The 24,393-nt window shown below is 35.8% G+C and overlaps 1 protein-coding gene across 1 annotated transcript in view; it reads left to right on the plus strand.

The window, feature by feature from the left end:
* CDC42BPG (CDC42 binding protein kinase gamma) overlaps positions 1–24,393 on the plus strand; it is a 1,192,486-nt gene that overhangs the window by 375,890 nt on the left and 792,203 nt on the right. The window contains exon 5 of the mRNA XM_044075379.1: positions 12,943–13,038. Coding sequence (XP_043931314.1) covers positions 12,943–13,038 — 96 coding nt within the window. The remainder of the gene's footprint in view (positions 1–12,942; positions 13,039–24,393) is intronic.

Raw genomic sequence — 24,393 nt, forward strand, 5'->3', positions numbered from 1 at the left:
GTAGTTATTTGTTCTCCACTTAGTGGAGATTGTTCGAAAGAGCTGCTGACCAGAATTTTTCTTGTTGGGAGCAGTTTATTTACAATGGCTTGATGGTTGGTCTGTCCAATCAGAATGCATATTTTTGAATATTAAATAGTTATTGTATAATTGATATTTTTCTACACATAATCTTATTTTTTTTTTTTAAATAATAGTAAACCATTTCCCAAAACAAAAGCAGTTATCTAGAATATGTTAGGGTCTGGTGTTATATATGATAAATATCTTCTTTAAGGGCAGCAAAGACATTTTGTGACTTTGCTTCTAATTAACAGTTGAAATGTTCCTTCTGAGGTATTCTGGAAAATATTGCACTTTCTGGGCTTCTAGCTTGCAGTTGTCCATCTGACTTGCTTTTAGCTTAAAAAGTCTGTTGAATTATTACTTATGACATAGGCAAACATAGATTGACATATTTTCAATTGCAAACATTTTACATCATATCAAATCTTCTGTACAGTCATTGTTAGTTGGACAGTCCATGTCTCATTCAATTTCTGCTTTTCCTTAAACTTCATTCCTAGTCTAAAACATTATTCTGCATGTATTCTCATAATTCCCAAGTTTTTCCATGTACTTTGCTTGTACCCTTTTCTAAAGATCCTACTTCCAATTCATTTATCTGTGCTACTATATTCACTACTTCTAGTACAATTTGTTTAGTCTTTGATTTCCATTTTCTAGTAATTGTTTTTTTGGCAGCCATCATAATTAAATTCAACAATGCCCTGCTTTGTTTAGGCAATTTTATTTCTTCTGTTGCAGCTCTCTTTCCTGTTTTTCTTTTTTAATAGAATTGTATATGTTTAATAAAATACACTCGACCAAACTAAAAAATAAAAAATGACGCCAATAGACTAAACAGAGACAATAAATCCAAACACAGGACTGCAGATATAATGTTGTTAAGCACTTTCACTCACTTTAATTCACATGAGCTTCATCAGAACAAAATTTCTTTCATTTAACATTCCTTAAATACTGTTTAACATTGAATCACACGACTTCCAATAAAAACCTTAAAGGAATCTCCCTATATAAATTTGAATGTATCAAATACAAAGCAATTGATGTATATCGATGCACATAAATAAAATGCTATACTATACATAAACAATGTAAGAATGTGTCCATGTTTGATTAACAAATTTAAAAAATATATGTATAAAACTAAAATTAAGTACACTGTAAATGTAAATTAGTATTCTTGATAGTAGGAATAATTGTAACTGGTGAATTTATTTAATTCTGGTCATCTGCAAAAAACATTTCATATTGATGGTACCATTAAGGCCAGGAGGCTCATCGGCTATCAAAAGTATTTGCCACAAACTTTCCTTACACTCTAGATAGGTCTTGTAATCACCAGAAAACAAATCAGTGTTAACTCTTTCCAAAACAAAAAAAGAAAATTTCTTAAGTGCACATTCCGTAGCGTGAACTGCCAAAGCGTTACCATCTTTTTTTCTTATGGCTAAACAGTACTCATAAATTCTCTTGTTTAATGCTCTGATGGTTTCTCCAACATAGAAATTTTAGCATGTGTCACATGTGGCACACTATACCACAATAGAGGTGTTGCAAGTGTATCGACCTCTGGCTGCAAACTTTCTTCTCAAATGTTTGAATTCTATGTTGGGACACATTACTCTTATATCTACACTGTTTGCACTTGCCACAGGAAAAACTTCCTACAGAACACTGAACCCATGGTTACTTGATTGTTCCTATACTCTAGAATGTGTTTAATACTGGTGGTCTTTTTGTAAGAAAAAAATGGTCTATCACCCAAAATCTTTACAAGTTCTGTGTTGCCCATTATTACTTTCCAATAATCCAATAAAATCTTTCTTATGAGACCCATTTCATTACTGATCGGAATGGCAAAGGCTAAAGTAAAATTTGTACATTCCTTATTTTGAACATCATGAGACATTGCCCTAGAGGTAACTCTGCTGTCCAAAATTGGACGAGCAGAAGTACCCCTAAGCTTCAATACTTCCTGAACTATCTTTTGAAGCCAAGTCAGATCATAACCTCTCTCTTGGAAAAACTGTAACAACTTGTCTACCTGATTTAGAAAGACAGAATGTTCTGTGGTCAATCTACTGAGTCATATAAACTGACCCTTAACAACTCCGCTCTTCATATGGGGACAGGATGTAGACTTTCTTTGCGTAAATATTGATTTACAAAGGTGTTTTTTTCCTAAATATCTGGCTTTTGAAACTCGGCAAACTGGTGTCAAAGGTAAGATGTAGATCCAAAAAATCTATAGACTCACCAAAACTGCCAATAGTCAAGTTCAAAAAGGTGGTACTGCGATTCAGATGTTCAACAAAAAGTAAAAAACTGTCATAGTTGCCCTTCCAAAGAAAAATTAAATCTATGTATCGCCTATAAAACAAAATATTGTCTGAAAAAGGCAACACATAGAGATATTTCAATTCCCAAAGGGCCATAACAATATTGGCAAATGAAGTAGCAACTCTTGACCCCATGGCTACCCCAGATGTCTGCTGAAAAAATCTTTGACCAAATTTAAAAAAAATAAGAACTAACTCCATGAGTAGTGTACAAGCAGTGTTGACCATAGTACTTCCAAGATCTTTGTAGTGTTAAATATTCCCTTAAGTATTCTAAGCCAACTTCCTGATCTATGCTAGTGTATAATGAGGTGACATCCAAACTAGCAAAAGAAGAAGAAAAAGAAGAAACGTCAGTCACATTAAGTTTGTTTAGCAATTCTAGCAAATGCCAAGAATCAAGTAAATGAAACCTAGATTTCTGAACAAATGGGTTAGAAATACTGTCTAGCCATATGGAGATAGGCTCTGTTTTAGAGTATAATGCAGATACTATAGGCCTAAAAGGAGGGCTAGTACGATCTTTGTGTACTTTGGGAATACCCTATAGCACAGCCATTTTGGGGTATTCAACTTGTAAAAACCTGTAGGTGTCAAAATCTATGCTGACCTCACAAAATAAATCAAATAAGGTGGTGTCCAAATTTCTAAAGCAGTTAAGAATGTATTCACTACTAACTGCTTTATAACACTTATCAAGTAAAGAAAGCATAGCTTCTTCATAAGCTGTGGTCTTCGTAACTACTAATGAGCCCCCTTTATCTGCTTTCATAACTCAAACTTCACTGTTATTACTTAAATTGAACAGACCCCCTTCTTTCTCCCTCAGGTAAATTAGAACTAAAAGAATGACCTTTCATAGTTCTAAACTGACTTTCACAAAGTGTACCAAACATTTGGATGGTAGAGTTTAAAGCAGGATTGTAAGTACTGTTCGTAAACCCAGTTGTAACAGAATGGACTTCAGGAAGGTTGTCAAAAATGAATTTCAAATTCAATTTCCTAAGATATAATCTGAAATCAACAATTAATCTATGAATATTTACAGCATTTGTAGGTACAAAAGAAAAACCTCTTTTCAGTACAGAAATAACATCTTTGTCTAGTACATCCTGTCAGATTCAAAACTTCTATGTCAAAGATCAGTTATTTTTTCGGTTTTTCCCTTTCCCCTTGCTCTTGTCTACTTGTGTCCATTTGGGAGTCTTTTTGTTCCCTGTAGAGTCCACTAAAAAAGGACCTAAACCATTGTTGGCATCCACTTTATTATTGTTGGATTCTTGGCTAACTTGTCCATTAGCATTACCATTGCCATTAGTGTCAGAAAAATCAGAATTGTCAACTGTTACAGCCAACTTGTTACTACTAGCAGTATTATTGACCACAGTTCTGCCTGTTGTAGACTGGAAATACTTTCTGCTACGATTCGTATTGCTAAAATTAAGAGGGTATGCTGTCCCATTTGCATAAGCTTGCAAGTCTCTAATCAGTTTACCATGTTTCCTAACAATTACATAAGCTTTTTGTCGATCAGCTTTGACGCTAATGCTGCAATATAAGGTAGTAAAGAAAGAAAAACCAGATGAAGACTTAATGTCCTTATCTAAAGTTTTAAATTCGTCTTTCATAATAGAAATATATTTCGTGTATTGAGCAATTAAAGCCTTCATGAGAGAAATGCCAGTCGTGTTGAACATGTCCACTAATTCTTTATACAAAATGTCACCATGTTTAACACAGTTGGGAAATTTGAAAACCCTTAGGCCTTGTGGAGCACAACCATGCCTAATGTTTTCCTCAAAGTACAAAATTTCCAACTGTAAAAAAGCTATCTTGGTAGCTAACCTTTCAAGTTTAAATATATTATCTTGGCATAGTTCAAAGTCTCGGTCCTCATTGCCTACATTGTCACTTACTTGCAATGAGCCAACACAGTCTTTAACATCCGAAAAAGGATTGGCGTTGTTGGAAAACAAGTTATTGATTAAATCCTGTCCATTGGCATTGGAAACAACCACAGAAACGCCATTTTTTCCATTCGTACACAATGGCCGACTTCCATTGTCCTGAAAGTTCTGAAACAGGACCGCCCCCTTCACGTATTGCACGTCTCTCTAAGCTTTGAACTTTGTTGCCATGGTCACTAGATAGGCCTGATAGCCTCGTAAATCCATCATGGATAGCACCCGTGATAATAGATACCAGTTGATCTGAAACTCCACCCGAATCCCCTGGTGTGGAGTGTATGGTTAGATTAAAATTGCTGTCTGTGAAGAATCGCCTCCGGTCATGGTTTTGGTCAAAGATTTTTTTCAGCAGACATCTGGGGTAGCCATGGGGTCAAGAGTTGCTCCTTCATTTGCCAATATTGTTATGGCCCTTTGGGAATTGAAATATCTCTGTGTGTTGCCTTTGACAATATTTTGTTTTATAGGCGATACATAGATTTAATTTTTCTTTGGAAGGGCAACTATGACAGTTTTTTACTTTTTGTTGAACATTTGAATCGTAGTACCACCTTTTTGAACTTCACTATTGGCAGTTTTGGTGAGTCTGTAGATTTTTTGGATCTACATCTTCCCTTTGACACCAGTTCCCTGAGTTTCAAAAGCCAGATATTTAGACAAAACACCTTTTGTGAATCAATATTTACACAAAGAAAGTCTACATCCTGTCCATATGAAGAGTGGAGTTATTAAGGGTCAGTTTATACGACTCAGTAGATTGACCACAGAACATTCAGTCTTTTCAAATGAGGTAGACAAGTTGTTAGTTTTTCCAAGAAAGAGGTTATGATCTGACTTGGCTTCAAAAGATAGTTCAGGAAGTATTGAAGCTTAGGGGTACTTCTGCTCATCCAATGTTGGGCAGCAGAGTTACCACTAGGGTAATGTCCCATGGTGTTCATAATAAGGATTGTACAAATTTTACTTTAGCCTTTGCCATTCCGATCAGTAATGAGATGGGTCTCATAAGAAAGATTTTATTGGATCATTGGAAAGTAATAATGGGCAACACAGAACTTGTTAAGATTTTGGGTGATAGACTATTTTTTTCTTACAAAAAGACCACCAGTATTAAACACATTCTAGAGTATAGGAACAATCAAGTAACCATGGGTTCAGTGATTTGTTCTGTAGGAAGTTCTTCCTGTGCCATGTGCAAACAGTGTAGATATGAATAATGTGTCCAGCGTAGAATTCAAACATTTGAGAAGAAAGTTTGTGGCCAGAGGTCTATACACTTATGTGGTATATTGTGCCACGTGACACATGCCAAAAGTTTTATGTTGGAAAAACCATCAGAGCATTAAACAAGCAATTTATGAGCACTGTTTAGCCATAAGAAAAAAAGATGGTAACCGCTTTGGCAGTTCACGCTACGGAATATGACCTTTTTAAGAAATTTTCTTTTTTTGTTTTGGAAAGAGTTAACACTGATTTGTTTTCTGGTGATTACAAGACCTATCTAGAGTGTAAGGAAAGTTTGTGGCAAATACATTTGATAGCCGATGAGCCTCCTGGCCTTAATGGTACCATCAATATGAAATGTTTTTTGCAGATGGCCAGAATTAAATAAATTCACCAGTTACAATTATTGCTACTATCAAGACTTTACTAAATTACATTTACAGTGTATTTAATTTTATTTTTATACATATATTTTTTAAATTTGTTAATCAAACATGGACACATTCATACATTTTTGTAGGTATAGTATAGTATTTTATTTAAGTATATCTATATACATTGCTTTGTATTTGATGCACTCAAATTTATGTAGGGAGATTCCTTTAAGGTTTTTATTGGAAGTTGTGTGATTCAATGTTAAACAGTATTTAAGGAATGTTAAATGAAAGAAATTTTGTTCTGATGAAGCTCATGTGAATTAAAGTGAATGAAAGTGCTTAACAACGTTATATCTGCAGTCCTGTGTTTGGGTTTATTGTCTCTGTTTAGTCTATTGGCATCATTTTTTTAGAATTGTATATGTATTTCTCCTCAGGTCTACACTGAAAATGGGCTTGTGCACAGTTGGAGCAAGCCGGTTAACAAATGTCATATAAGTAAATAATAAATAAAATTCAGATTTTGTATCAGAAGTCAAAAAAATTTTCATTCATTATACCAATTTGCTCATCCAATATTTCTGGCAGAATATTCTGCAGGAAATTTTTAAAGTCTGCCAACTCATTAGGCTTCTGAAAAATATGGTCTTAATTATACCTCTTTCTTCCCAATCATACCTCCAACATTTGCACTCTACCAGAGGAAAAATTCTTTGGAGTCAACTTGGGGTATAAAAATATGTATGCAAACATTTCCAAGCAGAAATCCTAAATCTTCTAGACTTTGTTGCATATTTCGGAGCCATACAGATATCATCTTATTGTTTCTTTCTGAATTGTTTATCCAGTCTCTCCCACCAATCCTTTCTAACTTCCTCTGATTAATTCCTATAGTTATCATGCAGTATTTTATATGCCCTACTAACTATCCCTTTTTAACAGCAACTTCTGTTCTAGAGTCTACTAAAAACTCTGCCAGTGCTGGTCCTTCACTTTGAATCCCCTGTTCCTTTCTGTTTGCCTGTACTGTATCAATGCCTGGTAGGGAAGGCAGTCTCTAACCTGTATTTCAAATGAATTCCCGGCCTCTTCACATTCTATTACCTTTCCCTCTCTAATTATTTGCTCCTGTGATGTCCCCACTGTGGGCCAGTTATCAAGGAACCTCACCACTGACACTGGAGAGGAATGTTCACTTAAAAAAACAGATACACACAGTATTTCCAGATGCAGACTTCTCTGCATCAAGTGCAGTTTCCCATAAGAGCATACAGGGAACACACTCAGCCTGGGTCTGGGTTTCTCTCTCTCCCCCCAGGGCCTCAGTAAGGCTCCCCACTGGCACAGCTGTAAGGTTGAGTTAAGTCCTCAGACTAGTGTCCAAGCCAAGTCCACCAGCACCCTCTTTGTGAAAGCAGTGCTTCATGTTCCTGCCCCAAGCTGCAGACATACACACACTTTGAGATTTAATTTTCACTCACACACAACTGTGGATTCCGGCACAGATTACCCCACTCTACCAACTTTGCACAGACTATAAGGCAGATTCACTGCCATGAGTCCGTTACTATAAGGCTCTTAAAAGGGTATCCAGTTATACCGAGTGAAGTTAATATTAATACAAATGGTAATGTTGATCAAACAGCAAAACTTTCAGGAGTGGCCAGAGTTGTCACCAAATATATGCAAATACTGTCAAAACTTAAATATATTTAATAACAATTGATAAAAGAACGTGAAAGTACAAAATATCTATTTACAGTAAACACAAGAGTTTCAGTCACAGGAAATATTAAAATAACACAGCTGGAAAGAACTTTCAACATCAGAAGTGGAGAAAGTTATAGATTTAGATATGACTTATACTTTGGATCTCAATGATTTGAATTTAGCAGCCACAGATGAGTGTGTAATAAGGGGTACACAATCGTGAAGGAGAAGAATTTCACTGTATACAACTTTACTGAAATTTAAATAAGGAAAGAGTTTTTTGATTTGTTTATTAAAGGTTTACACTTCATTCCTGCCCGTCCTTTTGACTTGGCAGAAGCTTTAATTGACCTTAAGTTATTTATAAGGCAGCTTAATCTAATTTTGAATTTTAATGGACAGCCCTGTACAAAAACTACATTAGTCAGAGCAAGTACTTTCAACCCCCCGACCCATCCATCCCTGAAAGTGTTTGAGGAGATGGTAAGTAAAGAAATAAGGAAAATCAACTCCATAAAATCAGACAAAACACCATCCAATATGGGGATAGAAGAGACAGCACTGATACAACTACTCAGGAGAGAGAGATGTAGAATCATGAAGCCTGATAAAAGGGGTGGGTTGGTTTTCATGTACATGCAGGACTATGAGACATACCTTTTCAACATGTTACAGGATTCGGAGAAATATGAATTGCTTTCCAAAAACAAGATGAATTTAGCTTATTCTAAAATTAATTACACTTTAATGGATAACTTAATACAAGGATTCATCAACGAAAAAGTTTACAATTATTTGCACGTCAATAAACCCAAGACACCAATAATTTTTGGGATCCCCAAGACACATAAAGGTCTTGAACCATTGAAATTTAGACTTATTGTGTCAGGTAAAGGGGGTATTCTTGAGCCTTTAGGAAACTTTGTTGATTATGTACTTAAAAAGTTTGTAACAACTTTGGATTATATATGTAAAGATTCTTGGGATTTCCTTAGGGGGTATTCAGACACACCTCTTCCAATCTGATTTATTAATGATAACCATAGATGTTGTGGATTTATTCCCTAGTATTCCACACCAGGTGGGTTTAGATTGGTTTAATGAAATACTGGTCAAAGAATCAGGTCTGGGGGCCAACACTATCAATTTACTAGTTGAATTTATGGAGATCATACTGGAAAACAATTTTATGTTTTTCAATGGAGAAATATATAAACAAAAGAAGGGAGTGGCGATGGGTGCGCCATGTGCTTCCATGTATGCGAACATAGTCTTGCACAGATGTGAGCAAAAGTACATTTTTTCCACCAAATGGGTGGAATTTATAAAACACTACAGCCGTTTTTTAGATGATATAGGTTTATTGTGGAGTGGTTCAGAAGGTCAATTTCTGGAATTTTTTGAATACATCAATTCCACTACCTCTTTTTTATCCTTTACACATACTATTAGTAATGAAAAGATGAATTATCTTGATGTAACTTTATTTAAAGATTGTTTCAACAATAGGTTTACATCCAAATTGTACAGGAAACCCACCTTTTCTAATACATACCTCCATTTTATGAGTGGCCATCCATTTTATCAGAAAAAAGGTATAATTAAAGGCCAAATGATAAGAGCTTCAAGAATGTCCAGTACTTTGGAATATTTTTTTGGAGGAGTTGACATTATTAAAAAGGATGCTCATAGAAAGAGGGTACCCTGAACCTCTGATAGGTTAAGTAAAGAGGTTTTTGACAATAGGGAGGGTAGATATTCCTCTTTGTTAGGTTCGGATCAGACCCAGGAACCAACATCTAGTTATGACCATAATGTTGGTCGTTGTAATAATTACACGCACACTTTCTCAAACAACTCCCAACAAATTGAAGAAGTGATTTCCAAGTTCTGGCCAGTTTTGACAGCTCATGAGGAGTTGAAAAAACATATCCCAGAACACCCCAGATTCACTAGATGCAGGGATACCAACATGAAAGAACTATTTGAAAGGTATCAACCCCAAGGGAGAATGAATAATAGCAAAAATTTGAAAAAAGGTACTTACAAATGTGGGATGTGTAAACAGTGCACAGCTATTTCGAATAAAAGTTCTTTATATATCCCCTCAAGGAATTTCCATTTTCAAGCTAGTATTTATACGAATTGTGCAACAAAAGGGGTAGTTTATTTGGGTTTTTGTATACAATGCTTCAGTTTTTATATTGGTAAAACAGAAAGATCATTGAGAAGGAGAATTTGAGCATTTGTATGAGGTTTCCAGGAAAAAGGAAACCAATGCCTTCTATAAGCACTCTATCACATGTTCAGATATGCAAATAAATTTCATAGTACTAGAACAAGTACTAATAGATGGTAGAGGGGGAGACTGCGAGACACGATTAGAATATAAAGAACTTCTTTGGCAGCTCAAGTTAGATGCTGCCAGGAGTCCAGGCCTGAACGACAGTATTAATATAAGCAGTGTCCTGAAATTAAGAATGGCTAGACTGTGAACAAGATACAAATAGTAGATGAATTCCACTCAGAATCTGTTTATAAAATTTGTTTTGATTTTTAAATATGTTATTGTTTATTTAAATATATTCATACATTATTTAATATTTTTAATGGTTAGATATACGTTCTGGTGAACACCTATATATATTTCATATTTGCATTTTTAAAACATTAATCTACACATTCTTGTGTGCACATTTATTAATAGGAAGTTGTGATGCATAAATAAGGATTAGAGCAATGTATGTTCTGTAAAATGAACATTTTTACCATAAGAATTTTTTGTTTAAGTTTTTATTTTTGTAAAAAATTTTATGGAGAGTGTTATAATGAATTAGCTGGTGCAGCCAGGCCAGTATGGCACATTAAGTATAAACAATAATTCATGATTTTGTTATTAAAAAATCCTGCAATATTCTTAAATTGATTATAGCTTTAAAACTTAATTGTGTTCTGCAGTCACATGTTTGGTGGAGAGTTCTATATAAATGGTTCCCTTCTAGTGTATAATTTATCTTGATGAAGCTTGGTATTGAGCCAAGCGAAAGCGCTCAATTTTAATTTTGTTTTTTGGATGTGATTTCAAGTCCTTTCTGGTAAACGAAGGACCTGGCACTGTTTTTAAAGTGGATGTGATTAAAAGTTATTTTTTGCTACTATCCTACGGACTGGTTCCTCTTACTGTGGATATACTGCTTTGGTGCTTTTGTTCCGATTCTGTTTGTTACAGCTGGAAAGATCCACACAGTTACAGAAAAACAATGCTCAACTATTCTTAATATATTTTCCTAACTAATTTAGTGAATTAATATCCCTGATCACTTAGTACAGCAAGGCAAGCTGAAGTAGGTGAGGGATCCTTCTGTGTCAGGTTCCAAGAAACAGACTGCCCAGAGAGACTTCTCAATATAATTTCTAAATATTATTTTTGGGATAGCTTACAGAATGGCATCACATCTGGTCATCTGGCTCTATTTCCCACACTATCACCAACACTAGAAGCTGCCAGGATAGCACATATGTGTTGCCATACACATGGACAAAGCTTTGCTCAGATCTGCTGCAACTCCTGGACAGTCATAAAACAATTTCAAACCTCTACCCCTCCTACAGCGCTACTAAGCCAGTCTTCTCACAGACATTTCATCTTTGGCTGCAATCAGAAATGTAAGAGGCAATCTTAATGGCCTAATTTAATTTCAACTATTTTGCATTGTATAGGATTGTGATTAACCTCTTCTCTTCGGGTATCTTATGTTAAAACATATACATTTATTTCAGTTACAATAATACATGTATATTTCTATTCTTTAAACAGGGCACACTGTTGATACATTTTCAACACAAAGTTTCATTTTCAAAATTAATATATAATGCTTTACTAAATTCCAACTAGCTGTGCTGGCATGTGTTACACATCCACTGCCCTACTTCTCATGGCATAGCTGGCAGTACCTTCTGTTGTCACAGCTCCCAACAGCTTGGTTCCTTTGCAAGTTTTTTTCCAGTATATTCCAGACCCCTTTTGCCTTTTCTCTGTACTCCTAATTGCTCCAGCTGACTGTTTTTATATTTTTCATTAGCTCTTTGTCAAAAGTTTCTTTTAACTACAGAAACTACTACAAATGTGTTTGGCTGCCCCTTTGTGATGGATCCCACACCACTCTGGCACCAGAACCTTGTTGCTGTTTCCTTCCACAGCAAGATATACTTATGTCAGCTAATTCAAATCAATGATATCAACATTCCCAATACTTATGTGTAAGAGTATCTGTTTCATGTAAACCAGAAGCTGCTGCAAGACCAAAATAAAATACAACAGTAAAATAGTGAAAGCACTTTTCCTTAGTGCCCCCCCCCCCACACTTTCCTTCTAACAACCATGAAATGTTTGTTCTAGCCTTTACTTTAGAGCAAATGGTAAAAATCCATTGGCTCATTACTTGTCTAACTAGTAATGTCAGAAACCACAGGGTTCTGCATTTAATGAAACATTGTATATTTTCTGTCTGCATGTTGATGTATTTTACATGCACCAACAGCTTAGAGGTTAAGGAGCAGTGTTACCAACTGGTAGACCTGGTGGTTGGGGCACAGCTGGGTGATGACAGCAGTATCTATGTGTAAGAAAGGCCTGGCAGTCTAATGTTGTAATGTGCCACGAGAACTCTGAGGCCTACCCATAGATTCACCATGAATTGTTTTCCACTCTAAGGCATCTACTGACTTGTTATACAGTGCATATTGTGAAGACCTGCAGTAGTCCATTCCATGCTTCATAGCACTTGAAGTTGTTCTGTTTGTTGTATATTTTGTATAAACAATAGTTGTTGCTGTATCACACTGTTGTGTGTTAATGGAGGCATATTTCTCTGGATTGTAGCATGCATTATTTGTAATTAAAGCTGTACAATGGTCTGATATTCATTCCTCAGGCCTCTCTCTTGATTTAAAGGGTCCAAGAAAAACAGCCCATGTACTTTGCTAACATATCTGTAAATTTATTTTAATGTACTTGTACCAAAAAGAGTATACTTGACAAATCCGGAAGACTGGAAAGAAAATTCTTTACCCAATTCATCAATCACATTAAAAAAATAAATAAAATGATATTTTGTCTTTACTTATGTTTGTAGAATGTTTAACTGTTTCTCATTGTGACTTAACTATCATATGAAGAAAATGAATCCCAAAGTGACCTCATTTAACTTTCACTGAATCTTATATAATAGTTAATTGTGATCATTTTTTTTCTAGACTGCATGTTTCCATGAGGAGAGAGATGTCTTGGTGAAAGGCGATAATCAGTGGATAACAACCTTGCATTATGCTTTTCAGGATGAACAGTATTTGGTGAGTTAATTGTGTGTTTGTGTATACCTTTTGCGCTATATGTGTGTAATTATATAAATGTGTGTCTTATAAAATATTGAATGCTCAGAGAGAGATCACTTTAGAGTGAATCTAAAGTGATCAAAAATATGAAAAACTAATTCATTTTTTTTTTTAGGGGGCAAGCTCCCTCCGCATCTCCCACATCTCTTACTAATTTATATATACCAACTCCAAGACTGCATAACAGTGAAGTAAAGGGAAATTGTTTTACCCCACTGCATCAAGATCCCATTACAAAAGACTACTGGCAAAAAAATCCATTTGAAAAAACATTCACTCATACCAGCATTTGCTTTTTTTTTTACAGCAGAAAAAAGCTTGCGCTCTTTCAAACTGTGACCTTGTGTAATTTTTAAACTATTTTTTCACATATTTTAAACCAGTGACCGTGGTTGTACCAACTACATACAAATGTTTGTTGCTGGAAGATCATATCGTGGATTTTGCTTCCACTGTGGATGCCACACCTTCTTAATGAGTTTAATACTAATACTGGCAACGTGAAGCAGCATATATATGCTTTCGGGTACATCGCTCAGAAGTTGCTGCTGTTTGTATACATTGTTAAACAGTAGCTTTTACCTGTTGTCATCTTACTTAAGATATAATTTTCTTGTACTAATTTTCAGTATGTATTTTATCATATACAAAACTTGAAAAGAAAAAATTTGCAAACCGAATTTTACGTGTAAACATTAGAAATATAATGCAAAAAAGACTGCTGAGGCAAGGCTCCAGAATTCCAAAAACGATATCACATCAAACAATGGTTACTAGCAGTACTCTCTTTAATACAACACAAGCGCTTTCACATAGAGCTTCATCAGCTGTATGTACAAAGAACTGAAACACACCTTTTTAAACGCATAATTGCATCACATGACTTTCCATTTAATCAATTTTAAAGGTATAAACATTTATTAAAATAAATTACTTTATATAGCAAAATTTACTATAAACACATAAAAAACTGTGTGTTAAACACAAATCTATTATAAAACAGGGCTACCTACGTAAAGCTCTTTTGCCAAGAACAGGTTTCATGGGCACACAATCATTGAGCCCATGCCCATGATTTGTTCTAAGCATAACTATCCATTTTGCCTCCATCTCCTCTGTTCTGGCCCTAATATCTCCACCCCTTAAACTCTCATAGGTTCTACATACAACCATGAACTGAAATCACACAATATCAGTAATGCTCATGTCAGTAGCAGGTATAAATGATAAACCTTTCTTCAACACATTTAACTCTGACTCAGATAAAATACGTTTAGATAGATTAGCTACTAATGTCTTACTTGCTGGAATGCTTTCTTTATTGTAAATACATTGCTCGTCTCCTCGTCATATTTCCTTTTGCGTCTTGTACTTCTGCCTCTGTGCTGGCTTCTTTGCCGCTGCCCTCCTCTCTGACTCAGAGTTGTCTCTCATGGGTAATGGAAAATTTAACCCATAACTTTGTACATTTTCCAGCAACTTATTGGTGGTTATAGATGCATTAGCATCAACCACCATAGATGTATCACTGTCCGCCGCTCTATGAACATCTGCCATCGTTAATATGACCTTCCACAGTAGCACTATTTGAAGAGGCGTTTAACAGACAAACGCCATTGATCAAATTGTCATGACGACATGGTTCCTTCCCCTGTGAACCCATGGTCCTCTCTATCTGCTGCTCCAAGGAGTGCGTATCTACGTTACTGGGTTTCACTGAATCTGCTGCGAGGTTGCTACGTTCACTCAATGCCAGATCACGTGGACAGGTGAAGATGTTACCCAATGAAAAATGATTGCGGTCTCTCTGAATCTTTTTCAGTTTTATTTGTAAAAGCTTCCGCTTATATGAAACCACATTTTCAACAGTATCAGACAAAAGCTTAGACAATGTCTCACTGTTATAAGTCTTACACACTTATGAGTACTTATTTTTCACCACTTCCAACAAAGTCACTTCTCGTCTTTCTGCTGCACAACTCAATTTTAAATAACCCAAACTTGTAGCAATGTTCAATTGCTGCCATTCACTCAAGAGAAGTGAATCGCAATCAATCTGAGCTGGCATTTTTAGGACTCTAAGTCCACGAGGTATTAAATTCTCAGCCAAACATGCTTCAAGATTAAATTTCTCGTACTGTGTGTGTGCCAATTTACATATTTCTCTCTCTAACACCAACAGATCAGTTCTAAGAGCTAAATAATCCAAATCTAGCTCTTCTCATTCCACAGTTAAGTTCTTCTTAAATAATGGATTTTCATGATCACTTACTTTGGAAATGAAAGAGTTTATGTTCATTTCCGATACTTGTACATTTACCATTGGTGTATATTCCAACTCTGTTTCTTCGATTTCACTGGCCGTAACCCTGGCGTTTTTGGGCTCACAATAATATGTCCAAATGAAGCAAAAAATGCACAATAAAGACCAGGCACCTCCGCAGATGCAAAATACAAGTCCACAAACACAAAAAAGACTGCTGAGGCAAGGCTCCAGAATTCCAAAAACGATATCACATCAAACAATGGTTACTAGCAGTACTGTCTTTAATACAACACAAGTGCTTTCACATAGAGCTTCATCAGGTGTATGTACAAAGAACTGAAACACACCTTTTTAAACACATAATTGCATCACATGACTAAAGGTATAAATATTTATTAAAATAAATTACTTTATACAGCAAAATTTACTATAAACAAATACACAACTAAAAAACTGTGTTAAAAACATAAATCTCTTATAAAACAGGACTACCTACGTAAAGCTCTTTTGCCAAGAACAGGTTTCATGGGCACACAATCATTGAGCCCATGCCCATGATTTGCTCTAAGCATAACTATCCATTTTGCCTCCATCTCCTCTGTTCTGGCCGTAATATCTCCACCCCTTAAACTCTCATAGGTTCTACATACAACCATGAACTGAAATTTGTGCTGTTCCCCCATGAAACCTGTTCTTGGCAAAAGAGCTTTATGTAGGTAGTCCTGTTTTATAATAGATTTATGTTTTTAACACAGTTTTTTAGTTGTGTATGTGTTTATAGTAAATTTTGCTATATAAAGTAATTTATTTTAATAAATGTTTATACCTTTAAAATTGATTAAATGGAAAGTCATGTGATGCAATTATGTGTTTAAAAAGGTGTGTTTCAGTTCTTTGTACATACACCTGATGAAGCTCTATGTGAAAGTGCTTGTGTTGCATTAAAGACAGTACTGCTAGTAACCATTGTTTGATGTGATATCGTTTTTGGAATTCTGGAGCCTTGCCTCAGCAGTCTTTTTTGTGTTTGTGGACTTGTATTTTGTATCTGCGGAGGTTCCTGGTCTTTATTGTGCGTTTTTTGCTTCATTTGGACATATTATTGTGAGCCCAAAAACGCCAGGGTTATGGCCAGTGAAATCGAAGAAATAGAGTTGGAATATACACCAACGGTAAATGTACAAGTATTGGAAATGAACATAAACTCTTTCATTTCCAAAGTAAGTGATCATGAAAATCCATTATTTAAGAAGAACTTAACTGTGGAAGGAGAAGAAGAGCTAGATTTGGATTATTTAGCTCTTAGAACTGATCTGTTGGCGTTAGAGAGAGAAATGTGTAAATTAGCACGCACACAGTACGAGAAATTTCATCTTGAAGCATGTCTGGCTGAGAATTTAATACCTCATGGACTTAGAGTCCTAAAAATGCCAGCTCAGATTGATTGCGATTCACTTCTCTTGAGTGAATGGCAGCAGTTGAACATTGCTACAAGTTTGGGTTATTTAAAATTGAGTCGTGCAGCAGAAAGACGAGAACTGACTTTGTCGGAAGTGGTGAAAAATAAGTACTCGCAAGTGTGTAAGACTTATAACAGTGAGACATTGTCTAAGCTTTTGTCTGTTACTGTTGAAAATGTGGTTTCATATAAGCGGAAACTTTTACAAATAAAACTAAAAAAGATTGAAAGAGACCGCAATGATTTTTCATTGGGTAACATCTTCACCTGGCCACGTGATCCAGCATTGAGTGAATGTAGCAACCTCGCAGCAGATTCAGTGAAACCCAGTAACGTAGGTACGCAGTCCTTGGAGCAGCGGATAGAGAGGACCATGGGTTCACAGGGGAAGGAACCACGTCATCATGACTATTTGATCAATGGCGTTTACCGTTAAACGCCTCTTCAAATAGTGCTACTGTGGAACTAGGGGCAAGGAAGAAGGTCATATTAACGACGACAGATGTTCATAGAGCGGCGGACAGTGATGCACCTACGGTGGTTGATGCTAATGCATCTATAACCATCAATAAATTGCTGGAAAATGTACAACATTATGGGTTAAATTTTCCATTACCCATAAGAGACAACTCTGAGTCGGAGGGGAGGGCAATGGCAGAGAAGCCAGCACAGAGGCAGAAGTACAACAAGACACAAAAGGAAATACGACGAGGAGACCAGCAGTGTATTTACAATAAAGAAAGCGTTCCAGCAAGTAAGACATTAGTAGCTAATCTATCTAAGTGTATTTTACCTGAGTCAGAGTTAAATGTGTTGAAGAAAGGTTTATCATTTATACCTGCTACTGACATGAGCATTACTGATATTGTGTTTGATTTAAAAATGTTTACCAGGAATTTAACTTTGAAACATATGTATCAGCAAATGCAAGAAGACCATGCTTTTAATTTTAGGAAACCTAGTACTTATGTCCCTAAACAAACTGCACTCATTAATGCATTTGAACAAATATGTATTTCAGAAATTTATAAAGTGTATAATTGTAAATACAAAAGTAAATGGCATAACTTGGATAAAGATGAATTTAAAGCTTTGCACCGGTTAGAAAATGATGTAAATTTGGTCATTAGACTAGCAGATAAGGGTGGTCAGATTGTGTTGGATAGGATAGATTATGATGTATTAATGTATGAAATGTTGGATGATAAGAAATTTTATCAAATTACACCAGCACAAGTCAATACAATGGTTGAATCTGTTGGTAGACAGATTAAATATATGGAGCATATCAATTTATTGATTAGTGAATTGGTTAAATATTTTACAGTTTGTAAGTTCACCATACCTAAGATTCAAGGGCTACCTAAACTCCATAAAAATTCTAGTAGACCACCTATGAGATCGATAGTCTCAGGCAGTGGATGGTGCACTGAGCCGATTTCAATTTTCTTGGAGAAGAAATTGAGGCCTATGATTGATATGTCTGTATATGTTTTAAAAGATACAGAGCACTTTTTACATGACTTGTATGAATTTACCAATCGGTGCAGTGAAAGAGAAAGTTATTTTTGTTACTTTGGATTTCTTTATTTACAGTTATTCCTAATGAGTTAGGGGTTCATTTTTTAAGGAAATTGATGGTTAAGTTTGGATTGTTTAGTGCAGATGAAATTATGTTTCAAAAATTAATGAGTATTGTGCTCATGAATAATGTCCTTTTATTTAAAGATCGGATATATTGGCAAAAAATGGTGTGGCGATGGGGAGCTCATGCTCTAATAGTTATGTGAATGCAGCCATGTTGATATGTGAATCAGAGCATTTATTGAAAGGACCCTTTAGTAATTTGATTTTATTTTATAGAAGGTTTGTAGATGACCTTTTTCTTTTGTGGAAGGGGGACCATAGTGCAATTAATAGATTTTGTTGAGTATATTAATGAGTCAACACAGTTTCTGAAGTTTACCCTGAATTATTCAGATGTGGGTATTAGTTTTTTAGATGCTTTTATAGAGAAGGATGGAGTGGATAGAATTTCTACTAGATTATTTAGAAAGGAATGTCATGTGAATAATTTATCATCTAGAGAGAGCATGCATCCTAAATATGTTTTTAAGTATGTAGCTCAAAACCAGTTTTTTAGAGCTTCTAGGTTGAGTGTCAAAAATGATGAATATGAGAAGCAAATAGCTAGAACCGGTCGTGAGCTTTTAGAAAGGGGCTATACTCAAAATGTGATCCAGAACAGTGCTGTGGTTGTTGGACAGTTGAGGGAGACAAGAGCAAGGCCCTATTTTTCGGAAGGACCCATTAGGGTAGAATCGAGGAAGGACAACAAGCTTAAAGTTTGTGTGCCTTATTCAAGGGATGTTAAGAGATATACAGATATTATTAATGAACATTGGAAGATATTAGTGACAGATCCACAGATTACTGGATTAGTAGGGCTGAAACCTCAGTTTACATTCAGGAATAAAAAGAATTTGAGGAGAAGATTATGTAATGATAGAGATAAAATTCATGATAGGGTAGAATTTGGGACTAAACCTTGTGGTAAATGTGCACAATGTATATATATCAGTAAAGAAGTATTTTTTAAACATCCAGATACTGGGAAAATCTTTGATATTAGGGTCAATGCCACATGTGAGACTACACATGTAGTTTATTTGGCTAGCTGTTCACTCTGCAACAAATTCTATATAGGGAAGACATATCGGATTTTAAAAGAAAGAATTAGGGAACATATTTACCACATTAGGAAAGGGTCATGTGTTAATGCTTTAGCGAAGCATGTTTTAAGCATGGAGGAACAGTACAAATTTCAGTTCATGGTTGTATGTAGAACCTATGAGAGTTTAAGGGGTGGAGATATTAGGGCCAGAACAGAGGAGATGGAGGCAAAATTGATAGTTATGCTTAGAGCAGATCATGGGCATGGGCTCAATGATTGTGTGCCCATGAAACCTGTTCTTGGCAAAAGAGCTTTACGTAGGTAGTCCTGTTTTATAATAGATTTATGTTTTAACACACAGTTTTTTAGTTGTGTATGTGTTTATAGTAAATTTTGCTGTATAAAGTAATTGATTTTAATAAATGTTTATACCTTTAAAATTGATTAAATGGAAAGTCATGTGATGCAATTATGTGTTTAAAAAGGTGTGTTTCAGTTCTTTGTACATACACCTGATGAAGCTCTATGTGAAAGCGCTTGTGTTGTATTAAAGACAGTACTGCTAGTAACCATTGTTTAATGTGATATCGTTTTTGGAATTCTGGAGCCTTGCCTCAGCAGTTTTATTTGCGTTTGTGGACTTGTATCTGCGGAGGTGCCTGGTGTTTATTGTGCGCTTTTTGCTTCATTAGAAATATAATGCCAGCATCATTTCTGCAAAAAGGTGAAGTTCACAAGAGGCTCACTAATGTTACATAAATTTCGCAGTTGCAATAATGCTGACTTTTTTGTAAAATGTTCTTTACATTCATGGGTTAGGAAAATACCTTTAAGTACAAGCCATTTTAGTCGCAGTCTATTTCCCATACTGTGTTTCAGTGCAAAGTTCTAACTTAATTTTACTTTCATTTACTAACCATAATTTAATAGCTTGCTTGCGAAGTAATTAAAATAAAAGTTAAATCTGAGGTAATGGAATGGTTTAATATCCAAGAAGTGTGACATGTTTCCTAATTTAAAACTACAAAAAAATTATTTCTAACTTCTGTGAAGTTAAAGTTTATGCACGCAAGTATACACATGCATGCAGACACAAAATAATTGTGCAAAAGAACACCTTGCAGATCAAGTTTTCATGCATCAGTACCAGTGCATTTAGTGAAGACGTAGGGTGTCCATGTGTACATGCCTGTAAACAGTAGGGCTTTATTCCATGTCACAAGACTTCTGGTAAGATCATGAGGTAGGAAAAGAGAAATTATTCCTACAGTGATATAGTAAATGTAATATACTTTGGTTATGAATTGTTACAGATTTGGTTATTTACAGGCTGTTTCGAACATTTATTTCTGATAATGTTTCATACATTAATTGTCACAAGTATGTAATGGAATTAGTTGTCTCTGGTAAAGCAGTGTATGATTTCAGCAATGTACCTGAGTGGGCATCCAGTCTTGCACACTTTTATCATACTGTAACTGCTTCAGCTTACCTTTATTTGCTTTAGTTTACCATGAAAGTAAGTCTGGGCTGTAGTAGACCCTTTTCAGAGGAAGTGTGGGGAGCATCACGTCCATTACAATACGATAAGCAAAAACAAATCAGTTTGACACTTGTTACAATAACAATAATACAGCAAATAAGATAATGTTGATGTTTATAAAGTCCTGAAGAATTTAAATGGATGGCTGTAGCATGAGAGCAGCACAAGAAGAAGCGGTCAGAAAGCAGAAAAAAAACAGCTGCAGATGACAGTTTATAATAGTTCAAATGTAATCCTTGTTAGCGGGTATGTCATGAATGAAGTTGTGGTTTGTCTTTGAACCAGGCTGTGCTATGGTGCATCATCCTTGGGATGTTTTACAAAATTCTTGAGGCTCCAAGACTAGTTTGTGCGTTTTCATTTATTTTCACTTATTTTATTGCATTTGTACTTGCCTATTCATTTTTATCTGTGCCTTAAGGCTAATTTATCACATTTGCACTGTTTTAAAGCAATTTACTGATTAACTGCATTTCATTACTGTCAGGGCCAGTGTTAGTATTTTGGGTGCCCCCAGCAAATGTCAAGTTTGGGGCCCCCCAGGCACGTTTAGTCTAAGTAACACTGTGTCACAGCCATCCATCCTAAGCAACCTTTTTGTTCACACTACGAACGTTTAGGAGTAGTACACACAGACTGACCTTGTAGTTACAATGCTCTTACATTACAACAGGCCTGTATGCACCACTATGTTGGCCAATCTCACACAGGGAAATTTACAGTTACTGTCATTTAGTTGATGATGCATTAAAACAACATTATATACAGGTCTGGACTTAAATGTAATGATGCCCTAGGCCAACTTTTCAGCCCCCCTCCACCACACACCCTCCAGTCCTCCCCTCTGTTTCCTCCCATCTTGGGCTCCTTACACCATACACATTACTTTTTGTCTTCCTTTTCATATATTTTGCCTTACTCTTCAGATTTTTTAAAAGGCTACAACTTTGTCTGCTCTGAAGTACATGTATTTATTTTTTTCCTTTTTACACAGCCTTTTCATTCAATGATGGCTTGAACAGAAATGATAATTAAGGAAAGAAATTCATTGTTATTCAGCATTAGTTTTCCTTGCATACTTTCAACATGACCTTTCCTGACCAAGCCAGCACAGTAATAACCATTTAGGAAATAACTCAAATAAGCCAGGGCTCAAGAAGCCATAAGGTTATAGATGTTCTGGGATACATTTTAGAGCATTTTCCTAACCTTTAATCCCATGGTGCCCTAAACAGAAATCACAAGTAAGAAAAAAAGTCTTTTTTTTTATTCTTTCATGGAAGATATAATTCATGCCCAAGGCTTAGCGTTCAGAGTTGGCAAAATAGTAGCCAACAATAAACTAACAAGGCAATTGTTGAGGATAGACAGATCCTGTCTGGGAATACTGCCTGCCCCCCAAGATAGTCCACTGCCTGTGCATCCCCCAGGTGTTCTATTGGGATAAAAGCGGAGGTTCAACTTTCCACAGTTGTGTATTTTAAGTGAATACTCACACACACACACACACACACACACACACACACACACACACACACAGTGTGCCTCCTCACTCCTAACCCCCAATGGCAGCCACCTGTACATGTGCCTGATGTGTGATTGTGAAGAAAGTGAGAAAAACTAATGATTATAGTAAAGTGTTCTACTTTGCTGCTTCTAAACAGTACACTACCCCTACACAAGCTATAGTAGCCTTCTTTGTACACCTCTGAGGCCTGTGAGAAAAGTAAAAGAAACCATGACCATACTGTTCTCAGCCCAAACACGTCTATGGTTTGAAACTGTGATGAAAATTAAAGAAGTAACCATACACTCTCCAACCCACACACCCCCCATACACACACAACCCACAGCAACTTTCTGTACACGCACATCTGATCAAGGCTGGTTTTAGAATGTGTATAGTTCAGAGCAGAGGCCATTATCAGCTTTATCCCAACTGTTATGTCATGGCCCTGCTCAGATTAAGCAGCGTAATCTGAAAATTAGTATGTTTTTCTCTCCTCATTTTTCTCCAACCAGCAACAGCTTTTTGGGGTCCCAGAAAGTCAAGGATGATTAAGGGATACCCCTGTATCCATTTATATAGTTTGGGGAGACTCCTAAAATATCTGTGTCTGAATGTTATGCAATATATTTTATGCCTAACTTTTGAAATACAATTACTTGTTAGCTGCATTTTTTAAATGATACTCAGAAGAATAATGTAGGTGTCCTAGCATTACTGGATGTGTGCACAGATTAAAATCGTGATAATTTATACACACACACACACACACACACACACACACACACACACACACACACACACACACACACACACACACACACAGTAGCAGGGATAAGTCACTTTTCTTTACCTCATTGAGTAGTAATGTATCACTGTCACTGTACCTGATTTCACAGACCTTCCCTGATTTTGCTTATATTTTTGCTCTCTTTCAATAAGTTTGATTTGCTGGTAAATTATTCAGGATTACAGTCAATAAATCCAGATATTGGAGTTTTATACTTATTATCCAAAAGTGCATGTTGATGATATTAACTTTTTATGTTAATTAAAGTAATATTTAAAATGTGTTCCTGATTCTAAGTCTTTATTCTGCTGTTATTTTTGTCAGTGCACTGAATTCATAAGCAGAGAATTTGAGAGTTATAATATCTGGTCTTCCAGTATTTGTAAAACTTTCTGAAAGAGAAGACCATCCTTGATCGAAAGCATCAGCTCTTCTTAAAATCCAAAGTTTGCAACAAGATAAGTCACTCTCTGCTGCTGATCTGTTAGTGCTTACCTTGCTCATGTTCATTATCAGTTTTATCCTAGCAGGGTCATATCACAGCCCTCTTCAGGTTAAAGTGCATAATCAGGAAATTAATACATGTTTCCTCATTTTCCCCAAGGATGATTAAGGCCCCTCCCTGCAGCCATGGGTATTGCAGGTACCTAAAGCTGGCAATGTTACTTTTAGTGGAGAACGTGTCTACCAGCAGGGTTTAACTAAGCCAGCGGCACTATGTCAGTGATAAAATATTTAATAGAATTGTGAAGGTAAGTCACTTAATAAAATACTGTTACTATAACCAGAAGTATCTTTCTTTGAATTTTAAAGGAGATACAAATAAGACTTATTAACCACCTGGTTTATTAAGTATACGAGATTGATGTACTAGCTTTTGTTGGTTTGACAGACACGTTACAAAATATCAAAATGAGAACTTGCTGTGGTTGGAGGCCCCTCAAGACTAGGGGGCCTGCAGAGACCGCAGGGTTCACTGGTGCCTAAAGCCAGCTATGATTAATGTTTTACTGTGTTTACTGCAATTTACGGTTTAACTGCATTTTACTGCATTTCATTACTGTTTAACTGTAT

This window comes from Protopterus annectens, chromosome 6.part1 (genome assembly GCF_019279795.1).
Source record: "Protopterus annectens isolate FY-2018-M chromosome 6.part1, PAN1.0, whole genome shotgun sequence".
Classification (NCBI taxonomy): domain Eukaryota; kingdom Metazoa; phylum Chordata; order Ceratodontiformes; family Protopteridae; genus Protopterus; species Protopterus annectens.